The following is a 26,504-nucleotide window of genomic DNA, read 5'->3' as shown; positions in this document are numbered from 1 at the left end:
GGCGCAGTACGAAAACTATAAATGTAAGAAAAAGACTGAATTTGAAAATTAAATTAGACATTGAAGCGATTTGATTCCAGTCAACGACAAGTGGATGGGTGTCATAATTTAGGACTTGCAAGTTTAACTGTAAGAACAATTATAAAAAAATAAAGAATTAATTTTAACAGCGGGAAAGATAGCTGTTCCACTGCAAGCAATTAGGGCTAGGCTGGCTATTAGGATTGAAATGGAAAGACTAATTTTATCGAAAATAATATTCCAATGCCGAATTCAGTTAAGTTAAATATTTAAAAAAAAAAAAAAAAAAAGAGAGAGAGAAAAAAACAGATTAGCCAATATGAGGATCTGAAGAAAACTCGCCTAAAAAAAAACAACGTGGAACCATTTAAAACTGCTAAAGGCTGGTCGAATAGATTTAAAATCCAGGGAGAAGCTGCTAGTGCAGATCAAGGAGCCGAAACTTTCAAAAAAGAACTTGTTAAAATTATTGAAGAGGGATATTATGTGTTATACTTCTCAAATTTTTAACATAGATGAAGCAGGACTTTTGTGGAAACGAATGCCTAAAAGAAATTTCATATTGAAAGAAGAAAAAGACATGCCTGGTTTCAAAGCGGCGAAGAATTGGTTGACTTTATTGTTGGGTGGTAACGCTGCGGGGGATTTAAAATTAATACCCCTTTTAGTTTACTTGGTAGAGGGCCAAAGTTCAACTCAAAATCCACACATTTTTCATGATTAAATTAAATCCATTATTTTAATTGGAATTTTAAGTTTACTTTTGATACGTACGTAGTTAACACATAATTATATACATATGTAATGCAGAATATTTTATATGTATAAATATTTGAATATTAAATATTTTGACTGACATTTGTGCTTCTTTTCACTACCGTTTATTATTGATTAGGAAATATCCTATGGCACCGACCGCAACTCACAAATGCATATGTTACCTTATGGGAAAGTGGCGCTCGCTTAGCGCGGATTCACTTAGCCCTCTGTTTTTCTGGAACGAATGATCAGCGTTAAGCGGGGGTCACCTGTAATGATTAGTGAGCCAAAAGTGGGGATTCACAAAAAAAAAAAAAAAAAAAAAAAAAGGAAATGTTGAAAAATTACCCCCAAAGTAATAGTTTCCCCTCACACAAAAGTTTGGCAACCTCACAATTTTGAGGTTCCCAAAATTCTCTAACTGTATTGTAGAAGTACCGTGTTATATGGAGGTTGCCTGTATAAAACACTTGTTTTATTGTAGAGTATTAAAAAAATTACAATATAACTAGTCTAGCATTCATAATTACTTCATGGGTAAGTCTTACTAAACATTTATGTAATGACATGCATAAAATGAATACATATAAGAATTTACACGTTCAAATTTTTTAGAAATGATTCTGTTTATTATCTGACATCAAAACACCTGTACTTTTAATTGTCAAATATATACAAATATTTCAAATAGTGTTTTATGAAAAAAAGTAGAAACGAGTACATAAATACATTTTTAACAAGGAGAAAGAATAATAAAATTTTGTACAATACTATTTCTTCCCCTTCTTTTCTCTCTCTTACATACACACACAAACATGCTTTTAAATAATTTGTGTGTGTGTGTGTGTTTGTGTGTGTGTGGGTGTATATATATATAAGAATTATGTGTATTTGTTTAAAAAACATCAAATATAGATATGATAATTTACTACAACCTCACACATTTTAGTTTTCACAGAGAAGAGAAATTTCACAGTTACCATAAGGGAAACTGATCTACATCACCTTAATCATAAGAAAATTTGTTACTGTCTTTCCTGTTATGCAAGATACAAGAGCAGATCAATAAGTAATGCACAATTACTGACACACACACACGCACACGCACACACACGCACACACACATGCATAAGGAAGAGGGGGAATTATGATGTACACTTGTACTATCAATTCCTCATTAACACACTTAATATCATTTTACTGCTGTTTCTAGATCTGAAGGTAAGAATGGACAAAGTGACAGCTGTTTTCAGCAACAGTGTGTGATGGAGTTCCTGCTCAAATTGGCTGATCAGTCAGCCATATCTATCCATCAGAAACTCCTGGAAGTCTGTGAGGACTAGACAATTGATTGAAGTAATGTCTAGAGGTGGCTCCAACAGTTTTTGGGAATGTGATTTTGAAATCAAGGGCAAACCAAGGGCCCAAATATCAACTTCTGTTATAAACAGTGCAAATGAAGGACTCATTGACCAGCTCATTCGAAATGACAGGTGCATAACCACCAGACAAGTGATGGATTCTGCAAAAATGTCAAAGAGAAGTATTCTGACCATCATCAACACACTGGGGTAGAGAAAAATCTATTCTCAGTGGGTGACCATATTGCTCACACAAAAGATCATGGCTGTGAGGAAGGTGATCTGTGAAGATCTTCTAGGAGGTTTGGTACTGTTAGCCCTAAGTGCTTTAAAGGGGTCATCACGTGACAAAACATGGCTCTTCCATTATGACCAACAAATCAAATGACAATCCATTAAATGGGTAAACTCGACATCACCAGTAAACAAAAGGCCAAAATTTCCAAATTATCAATAAAACTTATGGTCACCTTCTTCTGGGATCAAAATTGCATAATTTTTATTGATTTTTTTGGAAAGTGGAAGAATCATCAACAAAGAAAGATACTGCTCATCCCTGGAAAAGCTTAATCGAGTTGTCAAAACCAAAAGACCTGAATTGAATTGGCAGGACATCAAGTTTCATCAGGATAACACATGGCTGCATATGACACTGTCAAAGACTGACCAGCAGGCGTGGAGCATAATGCCTTACCTACCCTGATCTCGTTCCATCAGATTTTTTTTTTTTTTTTTTTGTTTGGTAGACTGGAGGCATACCTGCATGGTAAGGTGTTTGAGAGGCATACCTGCATGGTAAGGTGTTTGAGAGTGATTGGAACTCATTTTCGATATTAAACATTGACTAGTATAAACATCAACCTTCCTGATTTTTACCAAAGTAAATCCACTGATTGAAAACATGCAGCTAGTATGGTGGTTCTTACATTGAATGATATTTTCACAAAGTTGAAAAGACTATTTTATGTGTATGAGGTATAGTTACAAAATCTCACATAATAATGAGGTTACAGCTTATAGTGTGTTACTTATTGATCCTCCTCCTTGTATTTAATGCTAAAGAACTGAAGTTTCAATTGGATTCAACAGAGCAAATATATTTTCACATCACAAAAGATATACTAACTGGCAAAGCATATGTGCACATCTGTCTTTTTACATTAAGGAACATACTATACTATCACATTTCAAATCGGAGGGCTTACTATTTATTACACTGAATAGATTAATGTTTTTCCAAACTAAAATAGTGCAAACACATATCTTAGATATTCTTTATTTTTAACGAATATATAAATATCAAATTCCCATGAATTTGCAGATATTATATGGATAGGTTGGTTGGTTGTTCTGTTCAATATAAATAGATATATATTTTTTAAAATAAAAAATACATTTTACATTTTTTATTTAAAAAAATAAATATACATATACAGTGTATTTATAAATATAAATAATATTTATAATAATATCAGTATAAATAATATTTACACTGCTTTTAGCTTACTTTATAGTTGAAATAATTTTTGAACTCTATAAAACAAGCTATACTAACCAAGCATGAAACTATAAGAATGTATATTTTAATTTTTAAATACAAGGCATCACACATAAATAAAAAAAAAATTTGAAGATAGATCTTATTACAACCGAAACAATTAGTGATCAAATTTGACTCCCTCTGGAATTTGATACAAATCAAATATAATTATCCCGAAACATAAAAAATTTCTATATATTCACGGATATTTGCTTCATTTGTAATTATTTATGAGAACAAGATACAATGATGTAAAAAAGAGCATTGCTTTTCTAATCAAGTTCTGTTAATCAAAATTTATGCCTTGCTAATGAACAAGAGAGTTATTATTCAAGCATAATGGCTAAAGGGAAAAAAGATACAAACCAAAAATAGTTACATCTGGACATTTAAAGACTATGAACGACAGTTAAGTTCATTAACAATAATAATGAAAAGTACAGAATCAGCTTTTGAGCCTCAGTTTCTCTTATTTGCACTGTGGTCTTATTTGGCTTCATATTTGCTTCATTTTACAGTATCCATCAAATTCAGTTGTACCTAATCTTTTTTATGATCAATGCATTAGTTTCACTGTTTAAATAAAGTCATGTTCAAATGTTTGATGTCACTATGTGCAATTTGTTTACACAGTTTGTGACATTAATGGCAATGATATTAATATTATGAATTCCTATCCAAGTTTTTAATTTAATACAAATAATGGGAATTTGAACTGGTATGTGAATTTACAAGCTGATAAAAATCAAAAACATTTTGTTCATATTAATAACAGAGATTAAAAACTACTTTTTATTTACTTAGTATTTCTAATTTCTATTATAGGAGGGTGCTCCAAAATATATTTTTTTTCATTAACAAAATGGCTACAGAAATGTAAAACATCCTGTTTTAATACACAGAGCTCATATTTAATGCAGAATATTTCACAGAGAAAGCCTCATTCAGTATTAAAGATGCAGAATTATAAAAAAATATTAAAAATATATACAATGTAGCTGTCCTGAATTTTAGGAAATATAATTAACACAAAGAAAGTTTTCAGAAAGAAAGGTTCATTCTGCATTAACCAATTAATACATTACATTTCCAACTTAAAATTTTTTACAAACATAAAGTTAATATTATTTTTCTCGGTAAACATTTGCAATATAATTACAACTGTTTAAAAGTAGAATAAAGGAACGTTCTTGTTTATACTTCACCTCTGAATATGTCAAAGCTACTTCAATCAGCTGACAAACAATTGATGTAACACTGGTCACTTTATTATTGTCTTTATATTATAACATTTTATAGAAGCAGCATCAGCTGCTTTAATCATTTCATCAATCTATTTCTGTAATAGTAACGGAGGAAATGCTAGCAGGATTATTTGTTGCTGATGTCTGATATTCTCCAGTATTAGGTTCTGCTTCATCTGCTTCTGTAACAATAGGATGTTGTGTGTTGGAGGCATAAGAGTAACCCGACTGGTTTTGTTGACTTTGAAATGTTGAAAATGGTTGGTTGCTACTTGTGAATAGATTATTAGAATTGCCTGTTGCTTTTCCATCATACATTGGTGTAACAGTGACAGATGAACCACTATGATTCTGATTCACTGGTATTTGTACTCCAGTTTGTTTTTCAGCATTAGAAGGTGTGATAACTACATTTCCAATAACAAATCGCTGATTGTTACCTAAATTTACCTGATTAAGTCTGCGTATATCTGACTGACTCTGAGCTGCATTTTTGGAATATGTTTTAAACTGCCCACTTGTATGAAATTGCTGATTTGCAGCAGTGTAAACTGGCCTTCTTTGTGCTGTCGGTTGGTTAGAAGCCTGACGAAATATTGTCTGAAAAATTAATGTGAGATTAATATAATTTTTATATTTTATTTTCTTAACATTTACACCAGAAATTCACAAATCATTCTTAAGATTTAAAATGGATAATTTATTTTTAATATAAAAAGTACTGCAAAATTACAAATACAAAAAAGTCAAAATTATATATAAAAACTTTGATATGCTGTAGCTCAGAAAGTTTACTGAATAAAAATGAACCAAAAAGGTCTTGAATATATTAGACACACAGAAATGGGACATATTACAAAAGTTTAACCGGATGTTCAAAATGTCCACAATGCATATACTAATGACACTGCACATATGTGTGGTGCACATATCAGCTGATATTTTTTCTTGCTTCCTATTATATCATCAACCACAAACCATGCGCTGTTTGTAGTTGTATCATTAGGACAGGCATATGATGCATGAAAGTCAGCTTATATAGCATCTGCCAAAAAAAAAAAAAAAACTTTCCCATTTCACCTATCTATTCACTCAAAAAGATTGTCCAGATCTTGCCTGAATTTATTTAAGCTATCAACTTCCAAATTCCCAGACCGAAGTTTGTTCCAGCAAACAACCACATGCTGGCTAAAGGCAAATTTCTGCACATCTATTCTGGAACTGCCTTTCCTTAATTTGAATTTATGTCCCTCGAGTGAGTAATCTGAGCAAGAAGAAGAATCCCATCAGCAATAAGTTTGCTCAAACCATTCAAAGCCTTATACACCTCAATCAGATTACCTCGCAGGTGGCTAGTCTCCAGATGCAATTTGCAGAACCTAAACCTTTTTGGTAAGAGCACCCCTTTGTTCCCCTCACCAATCTCATTATCCTTCTCTGTACTTGTTCCAACAGCTCTACATCCTTCCTAAAATGAGGCCTCCACCCTTGTATACAGTGCTCAAGTTAAGTACTGACCACTATCACCTCCTTATAAGGGTTCGAAAGTAGCCTGTGCGGCCGCAGCTATTTTGCAGCTCCTGGAGAAGAGAAGTTTTTTCTGATTTATTTTCTAGAGTAGTTTTATATTCCTAGTTACGATACTTAGTTTAAAGTTTAACTTGATAGAGATTTTGTGGGTATTACTTAGTATCGGTAATGGTATCAAATCCACGTGTTACAAATTGTAGCTCCGTTGAACGAGAGGTTTTTAACCGTATTTAGCCAATTTATTAACCAATTGCTATATCAAATTATTATCTATAAGTAGCTATAGACCTAGTCAGGATCCTTAGTTTATTTTAAATTGAGACAGCGAGATTTGGAAGTTAATCAATACTTAAGAGTCCGTAGAAGTACCATTCGTAATTACCGCCATTGTAACACGACAGAATATCCGGAATTCGATAGCATTAGCTTTGTATAGTATAGTGCATTGTCAATTAAATTGTACTTTTAACTATATATATATATAACGACTTAGAGTACAAATGTAATAAATAATTAATACATAACTTGATACGGAAGTTATATAAAGGGAACTCGTAGATAACACTCGATCCTGAAAAATAATTATAGCGTTATAACTGTGTTAGGATACAAGTTTAAGGTTTTAATTTTGTTCTGAAATTGTAATTTTTTGACATTAAATCAAAATCATGACTCAGACCAGAGCAGCAAAGCAAAAGGCTCAAGCTAATGGGAGTGCTGTGGCTCAGGGGAGAACCGAGGGGGGCAGTTGCCCTCTAAATCACAGCCTTTTAAGATGCACTGTTTGCTTGATGTTTACAGAGCAATTGGGTACGGGACATGATACTGCCATGGGGATGTCCTTGTGTGTGCACGATGCAAGGAGTGCAAGGAAATTAGGCGACAACTCAGCGTTGTTATGGGCCTATATGAGACCTTGAAGGACAGGGTGGATGCCCTCGAAGGAAATAAAGTGAGGGCCCATCAAGCTCTCAGCTGCCCACATCAACGCCAGAGCTTGCACTTGGTCATCTTGCAACACAGAGGCAGCCCCCAAGGCAGAATTCGCTGGTCCCACAGGAACTAGTAGTTGTTGGTGACTCTATTATCAGGGAAACGGGGAACATGCTTTGTAAAAAGGACAGGTGGAACAGGACCAGGGTATGTCTGCCAGGGGCAAAGGCTGATGACGTAGAGCGGATATCATCTTTTAAGGGCACAAAAGGTGATATAGTTGTAAACGTTGGCACTAATGATATTAAGAGTAGGAGACCAGCGGAATTACTTAACAAGTACAGGTCACTGTTGGAAAAAAGCCGTGAAGTAGGGTTGAATTTGAAAGTGTCTGCAATTCTGCCCAGGAAAGATTGTGCAAGGCTCAAGTGGTAGAATTTTTTTCAGCCTAGACTGTACTTGTTAACAGGAGAGATTGCTTCTACAGGGATGGGATACACTTAAATAGAAAGGGTGCAAGAATATTTGCTGATGCTATCGAGGCAGTGTTAGGTGGGTCGGAAAACTGCTAGCTTGGGGGGAGACAAAGACTAATAGATTAACAGTGGCCACTGGCAGAGGTGAAAGAGATTCTTGCGCTGCTTCTATTGGAATGAGCAGAAGCCTGAAAAACAAGATGCAGGATATTTCAGAGACTGCTGGAAGTCTTTGCGGTACAAGTAAACACATGGGTTGTGTTAGGGTAGCTAAGAATAGAAACAGGTGCATGTATACTTTCGTGTACACCAATGCTAGGAGTTTAGTAAATAAATTTGATGAATTTGAGGTATTGCTCAAAACATCAAAAGCAGATATTGTTGGGATATCAGAGACGTGGTGTCACACAGATATAAGGAATGCAGAACTGGAATTTGGGGAGTACAACGTCTACAGAAAGGATAGACAGGATAGGAAGGGAGGAGGGGTATGCTATTAGTTAAAAAACATAAAATCCAAGGAAGTGAAGCCAGTCGACATCGATGGACAGGGCAGTGTCGAGTCAGTTTGGTGTGACATAAACATAGGTAAATCAAAATTGAGAGTAGGAGTGTGCTATAGGCCTAATGACTCTGATGAGTATAATAAGATACTGTACAGGGAAATAGAATGGGCCAGTAAATGAGAGAGACTTATTATGGGGGATTTTAATTTCCCAGATATTGACTGGAATTTGTGGGTTGGTCACTCACACACTAGCAGGGCTTTTGTGGATTTATTGGATGATTGTTTTCTACACCAGCATGTTCGGGAGGCAACTAGAGGGAGTAATACTCTTGATCTGATTATCAGTAGTGATTCTTCATGCATTAAGAATCTGCAGATAAAGGAACCACTAGGTGGCAGTGATCACAGTGTGCTGAAGTGGGATTTACTCAAGGAGGTAAATACCATCAGAGGTAAAGGGAAGGGTTTTTGCTTTCGTAAAGGCGACTATGATGGTCTGAGACAGTATTTAAATTCTATACAGTGGGACCAACTGATAATGTTACCAACAGCAAATTCAAAATGGGAAACATTCAAGGAACTAATCTTGGAAGCGACCAGGCTTTAGATACCAACCAAGAAATATTGTTCAAGGTTCAGGCCTAAATGGTTGTCAGATGAACTAATGAGACATATGGCAGAGAAGAAAAATGCATGGGATACATACAAATTAATGGGTGACATGGAAGCTTATGATAGATATAAGTTGGTCTGTAACCAAGTTACAAAGGAGGTTAGGCAGGCAAAGGCAGATTATGAAAAATCTTTGGCAAAGGGTGCAAAGAAAAACAGAAAAGAGTTCTTTACCTATTTAAACTCAAGAAGGAAAGGGATGAATCAGATTGGTCCACTGGATGTTGATGGTTCAACAGTTGAGGATCCTGCTCAGGTGGCTAACAATCTAAACGAGTATTTTGCATCTACATTCACACATGAGGAGTTATTCCGGAAGGGGAATGTCGTAGGTGAAGTAAACATTGGCAGTGAGCTAGATGATTTTCTAATAACTGAGAGGAAAGTGGAGGAGAAATTGTTGAGGATAAACATAAAAAAGGCACCTGGGGTGGATGGGATCTATCCAGTTATATTAAAGGAGGCAGCAAAGGAAGTAAGCAAACCCCTAGCCATAATTATGAGAGCTTCTTTGGACTCAGGGGATGTATCCATAGACTGGAGATGTGAAAATGTAACCCCATTTCACAAAGGAGGATAAAAGGGTGACACAAGTAATTATAGACCTGTTAGTTTAACCCCGGTTCCAGGAAAATTAATGGAGGCATTGGTTAAAGAAGCACTGCAGGATCATCTGGACAAGAATTCAGTTATAGCTCAGACACAGCACGGTTTTGTTAAGGGCAGGTCTTGTCTGACCAATCTGATTGGATACTATGATGTAGTCACAAAAGAACTGGATGCAGGGAATAACTTTCATATTATATATTTGGATCTTAGAAAGGCTTTTGATACTGTTGCGCATGGAAGACTGCTGCACAAACTGGAGCAGTGTGGCATTGGAGACAAATTGCTGCTATGGATAAAGGGGTGGTTGAGGGGGAGAAGACAGAGAGTGGTAATCAATGGACACTGCTCATCGTGGATTAATGTTATTAGTGGAGTCCCTCAGGGTTCAGTGTTGGGTCCATTGTTGTTTTCTGTATTTATAAATGATACTGATGATGGTATATCGAGCTTAATGTTCAAGTTTGCAGACGATACAAAGGTTGGCAGGGCTGTTAAGGACACTACTGATGCTATGCTGCTGGAACGAGTACAGAGAAGGGCAACAAGATTAGTGAATGGAACAAAGGGTTGCTCTTACGAAGAAAGGCTTAAGTTTTGCAAATTACAGAGTCTGGAGACTAGGCATCGGCGAGGTGATCTGATAGAGGTGTATAAGGTTTTGAATGGCTTGAGCATGCTCAATGCCGATGGGATTCTTCCTCTTGCTCAGAATAATCACTTGAGGGCATAAATTCAAATTGAGGAAGGACGGATGTCGGATAGATGTGCAGAAATTTGCCTTTAGCCAGCGGGCAGTTGGTTTGTGGAATAGACTTCCATCACTTGTTGTTGAAGTTGATAGCCTAAACAAATTTAAGGCTCAGCTGGACAGGTATTTCGAACGAACGGAGGGGTGAAATGGGAGTAGTGGTTGTGTTTTTTTTTTTTTTTTTTTTTTTTGGCTGATGCTGAATAAGCTTGCTTTCTTGCATCATATGCCTCTACTAATGCTAATGCCTATCCATGCTAGCAAAATTCCTGTATATCATTGGCAAGACCTCATGAGCTGCTTTGACAACATGTCTGGACTACTCTGAAAACTTCATATCTGACTACACAATTACCACCTCAGGTTGTTTTTCATTTTCCAGTACCCTGGGTGTAGTATCACACAGATGGTACATTATTTTGGGGTTACTGCTCCCATATGCAGTACTTTGCATTTGTCAATGTTAAATTTCAGTTGCCACTTCTCAGCCCATCTGCCCAACTTTTCTATCTTGTTGCATTAGCATTAGTAGAGGCATACGATTCAAGAAAGCAAGCTTATGCAGCATCAGCCAAAAAAAAAAAAACATCCCATTTCACCCCTCCATTCATTCCAAATGCCTGTCCAGCTCAGCCTTAAATTTATTTAGGCTATCAAACTTCCATAACAAAAGATGGAAGTCTGTTCCACCAATCAATTACCTGCTGGCTAAAGGCAAATTTCCACATATCTAATCTACAACTGTCTTTCCTCAATTTGAATCTGTGCCCCCTCAGGTTCTTAATCTGAGTAAGAGGAAGAATCCCATCAGTATTCAACTTGCTCAACCCAACGGGATAGTGCGGCACCATCGTGATATCCAAGCCAGAGGCGGGATTCGAACCTGTGACCTTTGGGTTGCAAGGCAGGCACTTTACTTACCCGGCTAGCCTGGTTGGCGCTCAACCCATTCAAAGCCTTATACACCTCAATCAGATCACCTTGCAGGTGCCTACTCTCCAGGCACTGCAATTTACAGAACTTAAGCTTTTCTTGGTAAGCGTACCCCTTTGTTCCCTTCACCAATCTTGTTGCCCTTCTTTATACTCGTCTAGCAACTCTACATCCTTCCTAAAATGAGGCCTCCAGACCTGTGTACAGTACTCTAGGTGTGGCCTGACCACTGTCTTGTATAATGGGATAATCACCTCCCTGCCCCTGCTAGAAAAATTCCTATTTATCACTGACAAGACTCCATAACCTGCCCTGGCAGCCCGTCTGCACTGCTCAGAGAACTTCATATTTGACTGCACAATTACTCCCAGATCTTTTTCACTTTCCACTTCCTGGAGTGTAGTACCACACAGTTGGTACATTTCTCTTGGGTTATTGCTACTTTGCATTTGGGTAGCAATTTCCATTATCAGTAGCATATTAGCATTAGCATAGTTGCAGTAGCATACTGTCATTAACAACCCTGTTAACCTTCGTATTTTCTGCAAACTTGGATATTAAGCCTGATACAACTTCATCAATATTATTGATAAACATAGAAAACAACAATGGGTCCAACATCAAATACTTGGAGACTTTACTAATAAAATTAGTCGCACGAAGAGGAGTGTCCATTGATTACCACTCTTTCTGCCTTTTCATACTCAACCATCCCTTTATCCATAGCAGCAACTTGCCCTCAATGCGATACTGCCCCAATTTGTACAGCGGCCTTCCATGTGCAACAGTATCAAAAGCTTTGTGAAATCAAAAGCTACATGATATCAAAATTATTTTTTGGATCCAGTTCCTTCGTGATCACATTGTAGTATTCAATCAAATTGGTCAGACAAGACTTCACCTTAACAAACCCATGCTGTTTCTGAATTATTACTGCAGTCTTGTCTAGATGATCCTGCAATGCATCTTTAACCAGTGACTCCATTATTTTCCCCGAAAAGAAGTTAAACTAACAGGCCTGTAATTACTCGTGTCACCCTTTAATGTCCCTTTGTGAATTGAGGATGCATTTGCACATTTCCAGTTCACAGGAACCTCCACTGCATCCAAGGATGCTCTCATAATTATGGCTAAGGGTTTGCTTACTTCCTTTGCTGCATCCTTTAATATAACTGAATAGATCCCATCCACCCCAGTGGCCTTTATTTTTTTTTACTTAAATTTTTCTCCTCCACTTTGCTGTCAGTTATTACAAAATCATCAAGCTTCCTGTTAGAGTTTTATAAATTTCTGGTTTCCCTTAATCTTCAGAAATTCTCATGTGAATGTAGATGCAAAATACTGTTGTTGTTGTTGTATTTGGGTTTTCTGGCACAAGGGCCTCTTGGGCCATATTGTGCCTGTTCGATATTTGCTTATCACAAATTTCTCATGTTATTGTGATCATAGGCTATTATAGAGATTTATCTGTTTCAAATAAGTAAACAGTTCCTCCAAATTTGCATCATTGCCAAGAATCTGCAATAAGGTTATCGGTTCCTTCAAATGGGATAGGGAGGTAAAGGTTGATTTTCTGGTAGTTGAAAGTTGGGGACATTCAATGAGAATATGATATATTGTCAACTGCGACTGGCACAACAAACACCGAGGAGGGTTCTCTCCCATAAGCAAGTACAGATGAGTTGGATGTGAGTGTCCGATGCGGAGCCTTGCTAGAATTACTTCTTGTCGCCTACTTTTCCTGATACTAGATGTCCACAATTTTGGCTCTTTTTTTATCTGCAACAGTTTATTATTTATTTGAGCTTTCCAGAGGTCAGACCATTGCTTCCTACATGATGTTTCAATGATGGATTTGTAGTCGGTGTAGGGCACTGTTTGTTGAATGGAAGTGTTTGAGTCAGGGTGTTTAACGGCGGCGTCCGCTTGTTCATTACCTGGAATGCCTGCATGACCAGGTATCCAGCAGAAGGTAACCTTCTGGTTGGCTTTTTTATAGTAAAATAACTTGGACCGTATCTCTTTAAGAATCAGATGAGAGGGCGACATGGTAGTTTGAATGGCAATGATTGCGCTTAAGGAGTCTGTGTATATCAGAGATTGCTTTATACAGCTGTTGTGTATTCTATCTAGAGCTAGTTTAATTGCAAATAATTCTGCAGTATAGATAGTGCATTCCGTAGGAAGAGACACAGCAACTGAGAAGGCAGAAGAAACTGCTGTAGCACCAATGGCTGCGTCTGTTTTGGAGCCATCAGTATAGATAGGTACTTTATCTGAGTTTTCCAACAAATGAGTTTTATGGAGCTGTTGATAGTTTATATTTGCCAGAGAGGATTTTCCCCATCTTGAAAAGAAATTGTCGCAGAGAGGTGAGAGTTCAGTCCAGGGAGTTTCAGGAGTAGCAATGTCTTGGAATATGTTGTGAAATTTAAGATCCCAACTGATCGTGAGTTCTTGCAGTCGAATCCCTGAGGGGCAGTTTTCATTAGGCTTATTGTGATATAATTCAACATATTGAGGATCAAACAGGTACTGCCAGCTAGGGTGGAATGGCATGCTTTTAATTTTTGCTGCATAATTACACAATAAGGATTTTCTCCTGAGATGCAAAGGGGGTTCATTTGCCTCAATATACAGGCTGTGGACCGGAGATGTTCTGAAGGCTCCAACAGCTATCCTAAGAGCACTATGCTGTATGGTGTTTAGACGTAATAGTGAACTTTTCCTAGCGGAGTCATAGACAGGTGATCCATAATCTAATCATGATCTTATTAAAGCTCTATACAGATGAAGGAGAGAGCTTCTGTCAGCACCCCAGGACTTAGCAGAGACTGCTCTCAGGATGTTCAGTTTTTTAAGACATGTAGTTCGAAGGAAAGCAATATGGGAAGCAAAATTAAGTTTGTTATCTAAATATAACCCCAACAGATGGAAATTGTTAGTGACAGGAATCAGGTTGTTTTTTAAAAATATTTCTGGATCCGGGTGAAGTTTGCGTTTTTAAAAAAAATGAATTGCACTAGATTTCTTTTCTGATAGGGAATAGCCATTCCGCAATGTCAATGATTCAATTTTAGCGATGGAAATTTGAAGTTGTCTGAAAAGATTGGGTTGTAGGTGGATACGCCTGATATACTGGCAAATGATTCGGCTAAGGCATTTGCAATTTCTGCTGGAGAGGACAACTCCTTTCCTTTCCAGTTTAATATTGAGGCCGGGGACTGGACATATTTGCCATCAATTGTTTGTATTTTCTTCCAGATGAGTCTGATATCAGTGTCCTTGTTTATACTAGAGGAAAAGCTAATCCATGCTTCTCTTTTTGCTTTCCTTCTTATTTGGCGGAACTTAGCTTTCATTCTTTTAAAACTAATTAGGTTACTGGTTGTGGGGAATTTGCGGAACAAATTCCAAGCCCTATTTTTTTTCTGTTTAGCATATGTACAATCCGGATTCCACCAGTAATTATTGTGTTTGCTTTTCCCAGGCAAGGACTTTAGTATTGTAGAGTTGGCAGCTTGTAATATTTGATTAGTTATATGTTGTGTGACATAATCTATGGGTTGAAGTTGAATTATTTCATCATCTAACTGAATATTTGAAGCATATTCATTCCAGTCTGCCTACGAAATTTCCATTTGGAGCGACCCGGCAAAGGGGAGTTTACCCATGTTTGCAGCTTGCATAGAATTGGTAGATGATCACTATTTAGTGGAGTTTCAAGAACAGACCACTCCGTATTAGTACATATGGAGGGAGAGCAGATTGAAAGGTCTATTGCACTCATGGGTCCTGTAGAAAAATGTATATAGGTAGGCTCTCCAGTATTCAAAAGGGTAAGTTGGCACACATCGAGAAGATTTTCTATTTGTTTACCTCTTTTGTCGATTGTTGGAGTTCCCCACAGCGAATGATGAGCACTGAAGTCTCCGAGTAAATAGAAAGGAGGTGGTAGCTGGTCTATTAGATTTTCTAGACTTTCTGAGGAGATTGAGGAATTTGGGGGAATATATATAGATGCTATTGTAATAGTCATGCCAATTTCTGCGTGCATTGCCACTACCTCAAAAGGAGTCTGGTGCTGTCAGAAGAACAGGAAGCTAGAGAATTTTTTGAATTTTTTTGGTGAATAGTCATATGCACCTCTAATGGCTTGAATGTTTTTGGCTCTTTGTTCTTTTCCTCCCAGAGCTCGATGTCATGAAAAATTCCATGTTCTTCAAATTTATCATGGAAGCAGGTTATTAGCATTAGCATTAGTAGAGGCATTTGATGCAAGAAAGCAAGCTTATGCAGCATCAGTAAAAAAAAAAAAAAAAAAAACCCACTTCCACTTCACCCCTCTGTTCGTTGCAAATACCTGTCCAGCTGAGCCTTAAACTTATTTAGGCTATCAACTTCCACGACAAGGGATGGAAGTCTGTTCCACCAACCAACCACCCGCTGGCTAAGGCAAATTTCCGCACGTCTATCCGACATCTGTCTACCCTCAATTTGAATTTATGCCCTCTCAGGTGATTATGCTGAGCGAGAGGAAGAATCCCATAAGCATTGAGCATGCTCAAACCATTCAAGGCTATCTACACCTCTATCAGATCACCTCGCTGGTGCCTAGTCACCAGACACTGTAATTTGCAAAACTTAAGCCTTTCTTCGTAAGAGCAGAGCACCCCTTTGTTCCATTCACTAATCTTGTTGCCCTTCTCTGTACCCGTTCCAGCAGCTCTACATCCTTCTTGAAATGAGGCCTCCAGACCTGTACACAGTACTCTAGGTGTGGCCTGACCATTGCCTTATACAAGGGAATAATCACTTCCTTATCCCTGCTAGAAAAATTCCTATATATCATTGACAATACACCATGAGCTACTCTTGCAGCCCGTCTGCACTGCTCAGAGAACTTCATATCTGGCTACACAACCACCCCCAGGTCCCTTTCATTCTCTACCACTGTCAGTGTAGTACTACAGAGTTGATACGTTGCTCTGGGGTTGCTGTTTCCCATGTGTAGTACTTTTCATTTGTCAATGTTAAACTTCATTTGCCACCTCTCAGCCCATCTGCTCAACCTTTCCAGATCCTGTTGCAGCAGCATAGTGTCAGTAGTGTCCTTGACAACCCTGCCTACCTTTGTATTGTCTGCAAACTTCGACATTAAGCTTGATATACCCTCATCAATATCATTTATGAATACAGAAAACAATAATGGACCCAACACTGAGCCCTGAGGGACTACACTAATAACATTAGTCCACGACAAGCAGTGTCCATTGATTACCACTCTCTGTCTTCTCCCCCTCAGCCACCCCTTTATCCACAGCAGCAATTTGCCTCCAATGCCACACTGCTCCAATTTCTGCAGCAGTCTTCCATGTGCAACAGTATCAAAAGCCTTTCTAAGATCCAAGTATATAATATCAAAGTTATTCCCTGCATCCAGTTCTTTTGTGACTGCATCATAGTATCCAATCAAATTGGTCAGGCAAGACTTCCCCTTAACAAAACCATGCTGTGTCCGAGCTATAACTGAAGTCTTGTCTAGATGATCCTGCAGTGCTTCTTTAACCAGTGCCTCCATTAATTTTCCGGGAACGGAAGTTAAACTCACAGGTCTATAATTACTTGTGTCAGCCTTTGATCCTCCCTTGTGAATTGGGGTCACATTTGCACATCTCCAGTCCATGGGTACCTCCCCCGAGTCCAAGGAAGCTCTCATAATTACGGCTAATGGATTGCTTACTTCCTTTGCTGCTTCCTTTAATATAACTGGATAGATTCCATCCACACCAGGTGCTTTTCTTGTGTTTATCTTCAACAATTTCTCCTCCACTTTGCTCTCAGTTATTACAAGATTCTCTAGCTTACTGCTAGAGTTGAATACACCTCTGGCATTCCCCTCGCTGAATAACTCCTCATGTGTGAATGTCGATGCAAAATATTCATTTAGTTTGTTAGCTACCTGAGCAGGGTCATCAACAGTTGACCCATCGATATCAAGTGGACCAATCTGATTCATCCCCTTCCTTCTAGACTTTACATAAGTAAAGAACTCTTTGCTCTTTTTCTTCGCATCCCTTGCCAAGGATCTCTCGTAATCTGCCTTCGCCTGCCTAACCTCCTTTGTAACTTGGTTACAGATCAACTTGTATCTATCATAGGCTTCTGTGTCACGTGTTAATTTGTATGTATCCCATGCATTTTTCTTCTCTGCCATATGCCTCATTAGTTCATCTGACATCCATTTAGGCCTAAACCTTGAACAATATTTCTTAGTTGGTATGTAAAGTCTAGTAGCTTGCAAGATAAGTTCTTTGAATGCTTCCCATTTTGAATTTGCTGTTGGTAACATCATCAGTTGATCCCACTGTATAGAATTTAAATACTGTCTCAGTCCATCGTAGTCGCCTTTATGAAAGCAATACCCCTTCCCTTTACCCCTAATGGTAGTTACCTCTTTGAGTAACTCCCACTTCAGAACACTGTGATCACTGCCACCTAGTGGTTCATTTATCTGCAGATTCTTAATGCATGAAGAATCACTGCTGATAATCAAATCAAGAGTATTACTCCCTCTAGTTGCCTTCCGAACATGCTGATGTAGAAAACAATCATCCAATAAATCCACAAAAGCCTTGCTAGTGTGTGAGTGACCAGCCCCCAAATTCCAGTCAATATCTGGGAAATTAAAATCCCTCATTATAAGACTCTCTGATTTACTGGCCCACTCTATTTCTCTGTACAGTTTCTTATTATACTCATCAGAGTCATTAGGCCTATACCACACTCCTACTCTCAATTTTGATCTCCCAATGCTTATGTCACACCAAACTGACTCGACACTGCACTGTCCAGTGATGTTGACTGGCTTCACTTCCTTGGATTTTATGTGTTTCTTAACTAATAGCATAACCCCTCCTCCTTTCCTATCCTGTCTATCCTTTCTGTAGACATTGTACTCCCCAAATTCCAGTTCTGCATTCCTTATATCTGTGTGACACCACGTCTCTGATATCCCAACAATATCTGCTTTTGATGTTTTGAGCAATACCTCAAATTCATCAAATTTATTTACTAAACTCCTAGCATTGGTGTACACGAAAGTATACATGCACCTGTTTCTATTCTTAGCTACCCTAACACAACCCATGTGTTTACTTGTACCGCAAAGACTTCCAGCAGTCTCTGAAATATCCTGCATCTTGTTTTTCAGGCTTCTGCTCATTCCAATAGAAGCAGCGCAAGAATCTCTTTCACCTCTGCCAGTGGCCACTGTTAATCTATTAGTCTTTGTCTCCCCCCAAGCTAGCAGTTTTCCGACCCACCTAACACTGCCTCGATAGCATCAGCAAATATTCTTGCACCCTTTCTATTTAAGTGTATCCCATCCCTGTAGAAGCAATCTCTCCTGTTAACAAGTACAGTCTAGGCTGAAAAAAATTCTACCCCTTGAGCCCTGCACAATCTTTCCAGGGCCGAATTGATCGACAGGGCTCTCATCCTATACTCCCTCCTATTGTGTCTGGGCAGAATTGCAGACACTTTCAAATTCAACCCTAATTCACGGCTTTTTTTCATCAGTGACCTGTACTTGTTAAGTAATTCCGCCGGTCTCCTACTCTTAATATCATTAGTGCCAACGCGTACAACTATATCACCTTTTGTGCCCTTAAAAGATGATATCCGCTCTACAACGTCATCAACCTTTGCCTGATCACATTGAAAAGCCTAAAGACATGAGCGAATATAGATGGTGATCTACAAGTTACTATAGCTTTAACAGATGAAGAAATTGCCCAGTCTGTTAGCGATAATTTCACCAAGGAGGGGGAAAACGAGGATAGCTGTCCTGAGAGCGTTGGAAGAAACTGGTGCAATTGATTGTGAATATAGAAATTTCCACATAGAATATGGAAAAATCTATAAATAGACTTTGTAGTGATAATTTAAAGCAATCTAAAATAAGTGACTACTGTATTTTAAATTATAATCATATTACAAAGTGTTATGTTTAATTAATATGTATCTTAAGTTATGTACGTAAGTGTAAATTTAGTTTTATTTTGCTAACCCGTACACAATATTCATCCAATTTTCATGTATCATTTAATTGGTAATAAACCTTTGGTAATAAAGTGCAATTTCATGCTTTATATCTTTATTTCCATAGCTTGTGGATACTAATCGTTTATTTTCACTTATTAGAATCAAAATTCAATTTGCAAATGTGATCATAGGTAGTTCTACGAAACATGTAGCAGTGTAATCAGTATCAGCAGAGGATTATAAATTATAGCATTACTTAAGTGATTTAATAATTTAACTTTTCATGTAGATTGTAACGTATGACAGTAATATCCGTAGAGTTTTTAGAATCAGTGATTTGGCATAGATAGCTAGCATGAGAATTTGAACAACGTGGATGGCAATAGATAGTTAAATCTATTATCTTTTATAACTACAGCAACTCTCTGACTTACGTTAAGGGTTGTGTTCCGCGGAATGCTATTTAAGTCAGAATTTCCCCCATGCTTGCGCAGCACTCACAACTGTGCTCACTGAATTGATTGAATCAAAAAAAGAAATGTTCGACAAACATGTAAATAGAATTATTTATTGTATTTATTCAATTTTTTATCTCATGCGCAGGAAAAATTACAAAAGTGTGCAATTTAAAAAAAATTCAAAAAAAAAAAAAAAAAAGAGAAGACAGGCATAATGTCAGTAAGTTTCACCTCCCGAGCATCATTGCCAGAATCAATGGCTTCAGCTGATAAGTATGCCACAGCAGAGATTGAGGGCTGTGGAGATTTAGAAGGGGTCAGCTGCTCAACCTTACGAAAGAACATATTAATGGATGACTGGGTGGTGGCTTTTTTATTTTCATTGTAGATTTCTTTGTAGCAAGCAAGCATATCATTCACCCCCCCCCATTAACTTTTAAGAATCGTTCGCTGCCAGGATCCATCTTCTCAAACCTCACTATTGCCGATGGAATTTCATGAAATGCCACTGCCATCGCTCAGGTGATGAAGCGTCTCAGCTCTTCATTTGGTTCATCTTGAGCTTTGTCAGCATTTTCTTCTTTCACTATCGCTGCCTGCACATCAATAAGTTCTTTGTTAGATAATTCCTTCTCTTCTTCCTCTATTAGCTCCTTCACATCTTTGGCATCAACCTCCAAATGAAGTAGCTCTGCAACTTTTACAATCTTACCTGTAGCCTCTTCATATGATTCATCTTTTTCAAACCCTTCAAACCCTTTTTTGTGCCGTGGGCATATTTTGTTCCATGTGCCATTTAAACAACTTTTAGTAATTTCCACTCAGGCCTTATTAATGTTTAAGATGGTGTGGTAAATATTGTAAGATTTCCAAAAGTCTCTTAATGCAAAATTTTTCTCATCGTCTACTGCAGACAATGCCTAAGCAAATGTTGTGCATAAATAGTATGCTTTTAAATTTGAAATAATACCCTGATCCATAGGTTGGATGAGTGAAGTGTTTGGCAGTAGAATTATGACTCTCACGTTCGAACTGAAATCATCTAGATGTGTATAATGTCCAGGAGCATTATCAAATAGAAGCAAAATCTTGAAAGGAATTAGCATTAGCATTAGTAGAGGCATATGATGCAAGAAAGCAAGCTTATGCAGCATCAGCACAAAAAAAAAACAAAAAAACCACTCCCATTTCACCCCTCCGTTCGTTAAAAATACCTGTCCAGCCGAGCCTTAAATTTATTTAGGCTATCAACTTCCACAACAAGTGATGGAAGGCTGTTCCACCAACCAACTACCCGCTGGCTAAAGGCAAATATCCGCACATCTATCCTACATCTGTCTTTCCTCAATCTGAATTTATGCCCTCTCAGGTGATTATTCTGAGCAAGAAGAAGAATCCAATCGGCATTGAGCATGCTCAAACCATTCAAGACTTTATACACCTCTATCAGATCACTTAGCCAGTGCCTAGTGTCCAGACACTGTAATTTTAAAAAAAATTAAGCCTTTCTTTGTAAGAGCAACCCTTTGTTCCATTCACTAATCTTGTTGCCCTTCTCTGTACTTGTTCCAGCAGTTCTACATCCTTCTTGAAATGAGGCCTCCAGACCTGTATACAGTACTCAAGGTGTAGCCTGACCATTGTCTTATGCAAGGGGATAATCACCTCCTTATCCCTGCTAGAAAAATTCCTGTATATCACTCACAAGACACCATGAGCTACTCTTGCAGACCGTCTGCACTGCTCAGAGAACTTCACATCTGCTTGCACAATTACCCCCAAGTCCTTTTCATTCTCTACCACTGTCAGTGTAGTACCACAGAGTTGATACGTTGCTCTGGGGTTGCTGTTTCCCATATGTAGTACTTTACATTTGTCAATGTTAAACTTCATTTGCCACCTCTCAGCCTATCTGCTCAACCTTTCCAGATCCTGTTGCAGCATATAACGTCAGTAGTGTCCTTAACAACCCTGCTAACCTTTGTATCGTCTGCAAACTTGGACATTAATTGGAATGTTGGTGACGGGAGAAATGTGGCACAACACATACAGTATATCAAATCCTGCCGAAAATGAGGCTGCGTAGCCTCAGTCCGCTCTGAGTGCCCATGCTAATCACGGTTCACCGGCGACAACGCCTACAATCGGCATTGAAACTGGACTTTCATTGATTTGAAAGTCGTCTGGTCCGATGAATCATGTTTCCTGTTGCACCATGTGGATAGCTGAGTATGTGTGCGTCATTTACCTGGGGAAGTGATGGAGCCTGATGCACTGTGGGACGAAAACAAGCCGGTGGCGGCATTGTCATGCTTCAGGCAATGTTCTGCTTGGATACCCTGGGTCCAGTCTTCCATATGCAGGGCACTCTGACGTCTACCACCTACCTAAACATCATTGCTGACCAGATACACCCTTTCATGGCAATGGTTTTCCCCTCTGGCGGTGAGTCTTTCAGCAAAATAATGGGCCATGGCACACTGCCTGGATTGTTCGAGACTGGTTTGTGGAACATGAGGAAGACTTCCAGGTATTGCCCTGGCTTCCAAATTCCCCAGACATCAATTCCATTGAGCATCTGTGGTTTGTGTTCGAACAGCAACTCTGATCTGCGGCATCTCAACCACGGACCTTACAGGAGTTAAAGGATCTGCTGGTTACGTGTTGGTACCAGATACCACAAGATACATTTAGAAATCTTGTAGTGTCCATGCTTTGCCAAGAACAAGCCTGTTCTGGCTGCACGTGGAGGACCAACATCATATTAAGTAGGCGATCAGTATGTTTTGGCTTATCGGCGCAAGTCAGTGTTATATTTTTAATTGTATTGGAAATGAAATTTTAATTGAAATTATGCCTCAGACCAGAGCAGAAAAGCAAAAGGTTCAAGCTAGTGGGAGTGCTGTGGCTCAGATGAGAATTGAGAGGGATGGTTGTCCTCTGAATTACAGCCTTTTCAAATGCACTGCTTGTTTGATGTTTGTGGAGCAATCACGAACAGGACATCATATTGTCAAGTGGCATGTCTGTGTGTACTAGATGTAAGGAGCGTGAGGAAATCAGCAGGCAACTGAGCGCTGTTATGGGCCTATATGAGAGAGAGCTTGAAACACAGAGTAGATGGCCTCGAAGGATTTAAATTGAGAGGCCCATCAAGTTCTCAGCTGCCCACATCAATGCCAGAGCTTGCACTTGAACATCAGGCAACACAGCGGCAATCCGCAAAGCAGAAAGTGCAGTTCCTACAGGAACTAGTTGTTGTTGTCGATGACTCTACTGTCAGAGAAACGGGGAATATATTTTGCAAAAAGGATAGGTGGCATAGGACCATGGTAAGTCTGCCAGGGGAAAAGGTTGATAATGTTGTAGAGCAGATATCAACTTTTAAGGTCAAAAAAGATGACATTTTCGTACACGTTGGCACTAATGATATTAAGAGTAGAAGACTGGTGGAATTATTTAAAAAGTATAGGTCAATGTTGAACACAAGCCGAGACATCAATCCCATTGAGCATCTGTGGTTTGTGTTGGAACAGCAACTCTGATCTGAGGCATCTCAACCATGGACCTTACAGGAGTTAAATGATCAGGTGGTTACTTGCTGGTACCAGATACCACAAGACACATTTAAAAATCTTGTAGCATCCATGCTATGAGATTTAGGTTAAATTAGGGTTGAATTTTAAAGTGTCTGCAATTCTGCTCAGAAAATATATGATGAGAGCCTTGTCAATCAATTTGGACCTGGTGAGATTGTGCAGAGCTCATGGAGTAGAATTTTTTCACAGCATGGTCTGTTCTTGTTAGAGAGACTGCTTCTATAGGGATGGGATACACTTAAATAGAAAGGGTGCAAGAATATTTGTTGATGCTATCGAGGCAGTGTTAGGTGTGTTGGATAAATGATAGCTCAGGGGTATACATGGACTAATAGATTAACAGTAGCCACTGGCAGAGGTGATAGTGATTCTTGCACTGTTTCTACTGGAATGAGTAGCAGCCTGGAAAACAAGGTGTGGGGGATTTCAGAGACTGCTGGGTGTCATCGCAGAACAAGTAAATACATGGGCTATGTTACAGTAGCTAAGAATAGGAACAGGTGCATGTATACTTGCATGTACACCAATGCTAGGAGTTTGGTAAATAAATTTGATGAATTTGAGATGTTGGTCAAAACATATTGCTAGAATATCAGAGATGTGGTAGCACACAGATATAAGGAAAGCAAAATTAGAATTTGGGGAGTACACTGTGTACAGGAAGGATAGACAGGATAGGAAGGGGGGAGGGGTCATGCTTTTAGTTAAGAAACACAAAATCTAAGGAAGTGCAGCCAGTTGACGTGGGTGGACAGTGCATTGTCGAGTCAGTTTGGTGTGACATAAGCACTGGGAAGGCAAAATTGGGAGTAGGAGTGTGTTAAAGACCTAAGGACTCTGATGAGTATAACGAACAACTGTACAGAGAAACAGTGGGCCAGTTAATCAGATTGTCTTATAATGGGAGATTTGGGATTTCAATTTCCCAGATATTGACTGGAACTTGTAGGTTAGCATTAGCATTAGTAGAGGCATGTGATGCAAGAAAGCAAGCTTATTCAGCATCAGCCAAAAAAAAAAAAAAAAAAAACCACTACTCCCATTTCACCCCTCTGTTCGTTCGAAATACCTGTCCAGCTGAGCCTTAAATTTGTTTAAGCTATCAACTTCAACAACAAGCGATGGAAGTCTATTCCACAAACCAACTGCCCGCTGGCTAAAGGCAAATTTCTGCACATCTATCCGACATCCGTCCTTCCTCAATTTGAATTTATGCCCCCTCAGGTGATTATTCTGAACAAGAGGAAGAATCCCATCGGCATTGAGCATGCTCAAGCCATTCAAAGCCTTATACACCTCTATCAGATCACCTCGCCGATGCCTAGTCTCCAGGCTCTGTAATTTGCAAAACTTAAGCCTTTCTTCGTAACAGCAACCCTTTGTTCCTTTCACTAATCTTGTTGCCCTTCTCTGTACTCGTTCCTGCAGCTCTACATCCTACTTGAAATGAGGCCTCCAAACCTGTATACAGTACTCAAGGTGTGGCCTGACCAATGCCTTATATAAGGGAATAATCACATCCCTGTCCCTGCTAGAAACATTCCTGTATATAATTGACAAGACACCATGAGCTACTCTTGCAGCTCGTCTGCACTGCTCAGAGAACTTCATATCTGCCTGCACAATTACCCCCAGGTCCTTTTCATTCTCTACCACTGTCAGTGTAGTACCACAGAGTGGATACGTTGATCTGGGGTTACTGTTTCCCATATGTAGTACTTTACATTTGTCAATGTTAAACTTCATTTGCCACCTCTCAGCCCATCTGCTCAACCTTTCCAGATCCTGTTGCAGCAGCATAGCATCAGTAGTGTCCTTAACAACCCTGCCAACCTTTGTATCGTCTGCAAACTTGGACATTAAGCCTGATACACCATCATCAATATCATTTATAAATACAGAAAACAACAATGGACCCAACACTGAACCCTGAGGAACTCCACTAATAACATTAGTCCACGTTGAGCAGTGTCCATTGATTACCACACTCTGTCTTCTGCCACTCAACCATCCCTTTATCCATAGCAGCAATTTGCCTCCAATGCCACACTTCTCCAATTTGTGCAGCAGTCTTTCATGCGCAACAGTATCAAAAGCCTTTCTAAGATCCAAATATATAATATCAAAGTTATTCTCTGCATCCAGTTCTTTTGTGACTACATCATGGTATCCAATCAAATTGGTCAGACAAGACCTGCCCTTAACAAAACCATGCTGTGTCTGAGCTATAACTGAATTCTTGTCCAGATGATCCTGCAATGCTACTCACAGACTAGCAAGGCTTTTGTGGATTAATTGGATAATTGTTTTCTACAGCAGCAGCATGTTCTAGAGGTAACTAGATGGAGTAATACTCTTGATCTCATTATCAGTAGTGATTCTTCATGCATTGAGGATCTGCAGATAAAGGAACCGCTAGGTGGCAGTGATCACAGTGTGCTGATGTGGAATTTACTCAAAGAGGTAACTACCATCAGGGGTAAAGGGAAGGGTTTTTGCTTTTGTAAAGGTGGCGATGGTTGTCTGAGACAGTTTTTAATTCTATATAGTGGGCCCGACTGATGAAGTTACCAACAGCAGATTCAAAATGGGAAGCATTCAAAGAATTAATCTTGGAAGCTACTAGGCTTTTCATACCAACTAAAAAATATTATTCAGGGTTTAGGTGTAAATGGATGTCAGATGAACCAATGAGAGACATGTGGCAGAGAAGAAAAAAATGGTGGGATATATATAAATTAACAGGCGACAGTGAAGCCTATAGTAGATATAAGCTACTCTGTAATCAGGTCACAAAGGAAGTTAGGCACGCAAAGGCAGATTACAAGAATTCTTTGGCAAAGGATGCAAAGAAAAACAGCAAAGAGTTCTTTACTTATATAAACTCTAGAAGGAAGGAGATGAATCAGATTGGTACACAACTGTTGATGATCCTACTCGGGTAGCTAACAAACTGAATGAGTATTTTTCATCTATATTTACACATGAGCAGTTATTGAGGGAGGGAGAATACCAGAGGTATATTAAACTGTGGCAGTGAGCTAAATGATTTTGTAATAACTCAGAG

At 38.6% G+C, this 26,504-nt stretch overlaps 1 protein-coding gene across 3 annotated transcripts in view; it reads right to left on the bottom strand.

The window, feature by feature from the left end:
- Positions 1 to 4,866: 4,866 nt before the first annotated feature.
- The window catches only part of XNP (ATRX chromatin remodeler XNP), a 664,672-nt gene continuing 643,034 nt past the window's right edge, over positions 4,867 to 26,504 (bottom strand). For all 3 annotated transcript variants that reach the window (XM_090383634.1, XM_090383636.1, XM_090383635.1), the window contains exon 28: positions 4,867 to 5,525. In XM_090383634.1, the coding sequence (XP_090239760.1) occupies positions 5,010 to 5,525 (516 nt within the window). In that variant the 3' untranslated portion in view covers positions 4,867 to 5,009. The remainder of the gene's footprint in view (positions 5,526 to 26,504) is intronic.

The sequence above is a fragment of the Mastigoproctus giganteus genome, chromosome 10 (genome assembly GCF_048544385.1).
Source record: "Mastigoproctus giganteus isolate SK-2022 chromosome 10, ASM4854438v1, whole genome shotgun sequence".
NCBI classification, from domain to species: Eukaryota; Metazoa; Arthropoda; class Arachnida; order Uropygi; family Thelyphonidae; genus Mastigoproctus; species Mastigoproctus giganteus.
Note: the sequence above shows the minus strand (reverse complement) of the source record. Positions and strands in the feature narration are given on the sequence as shown.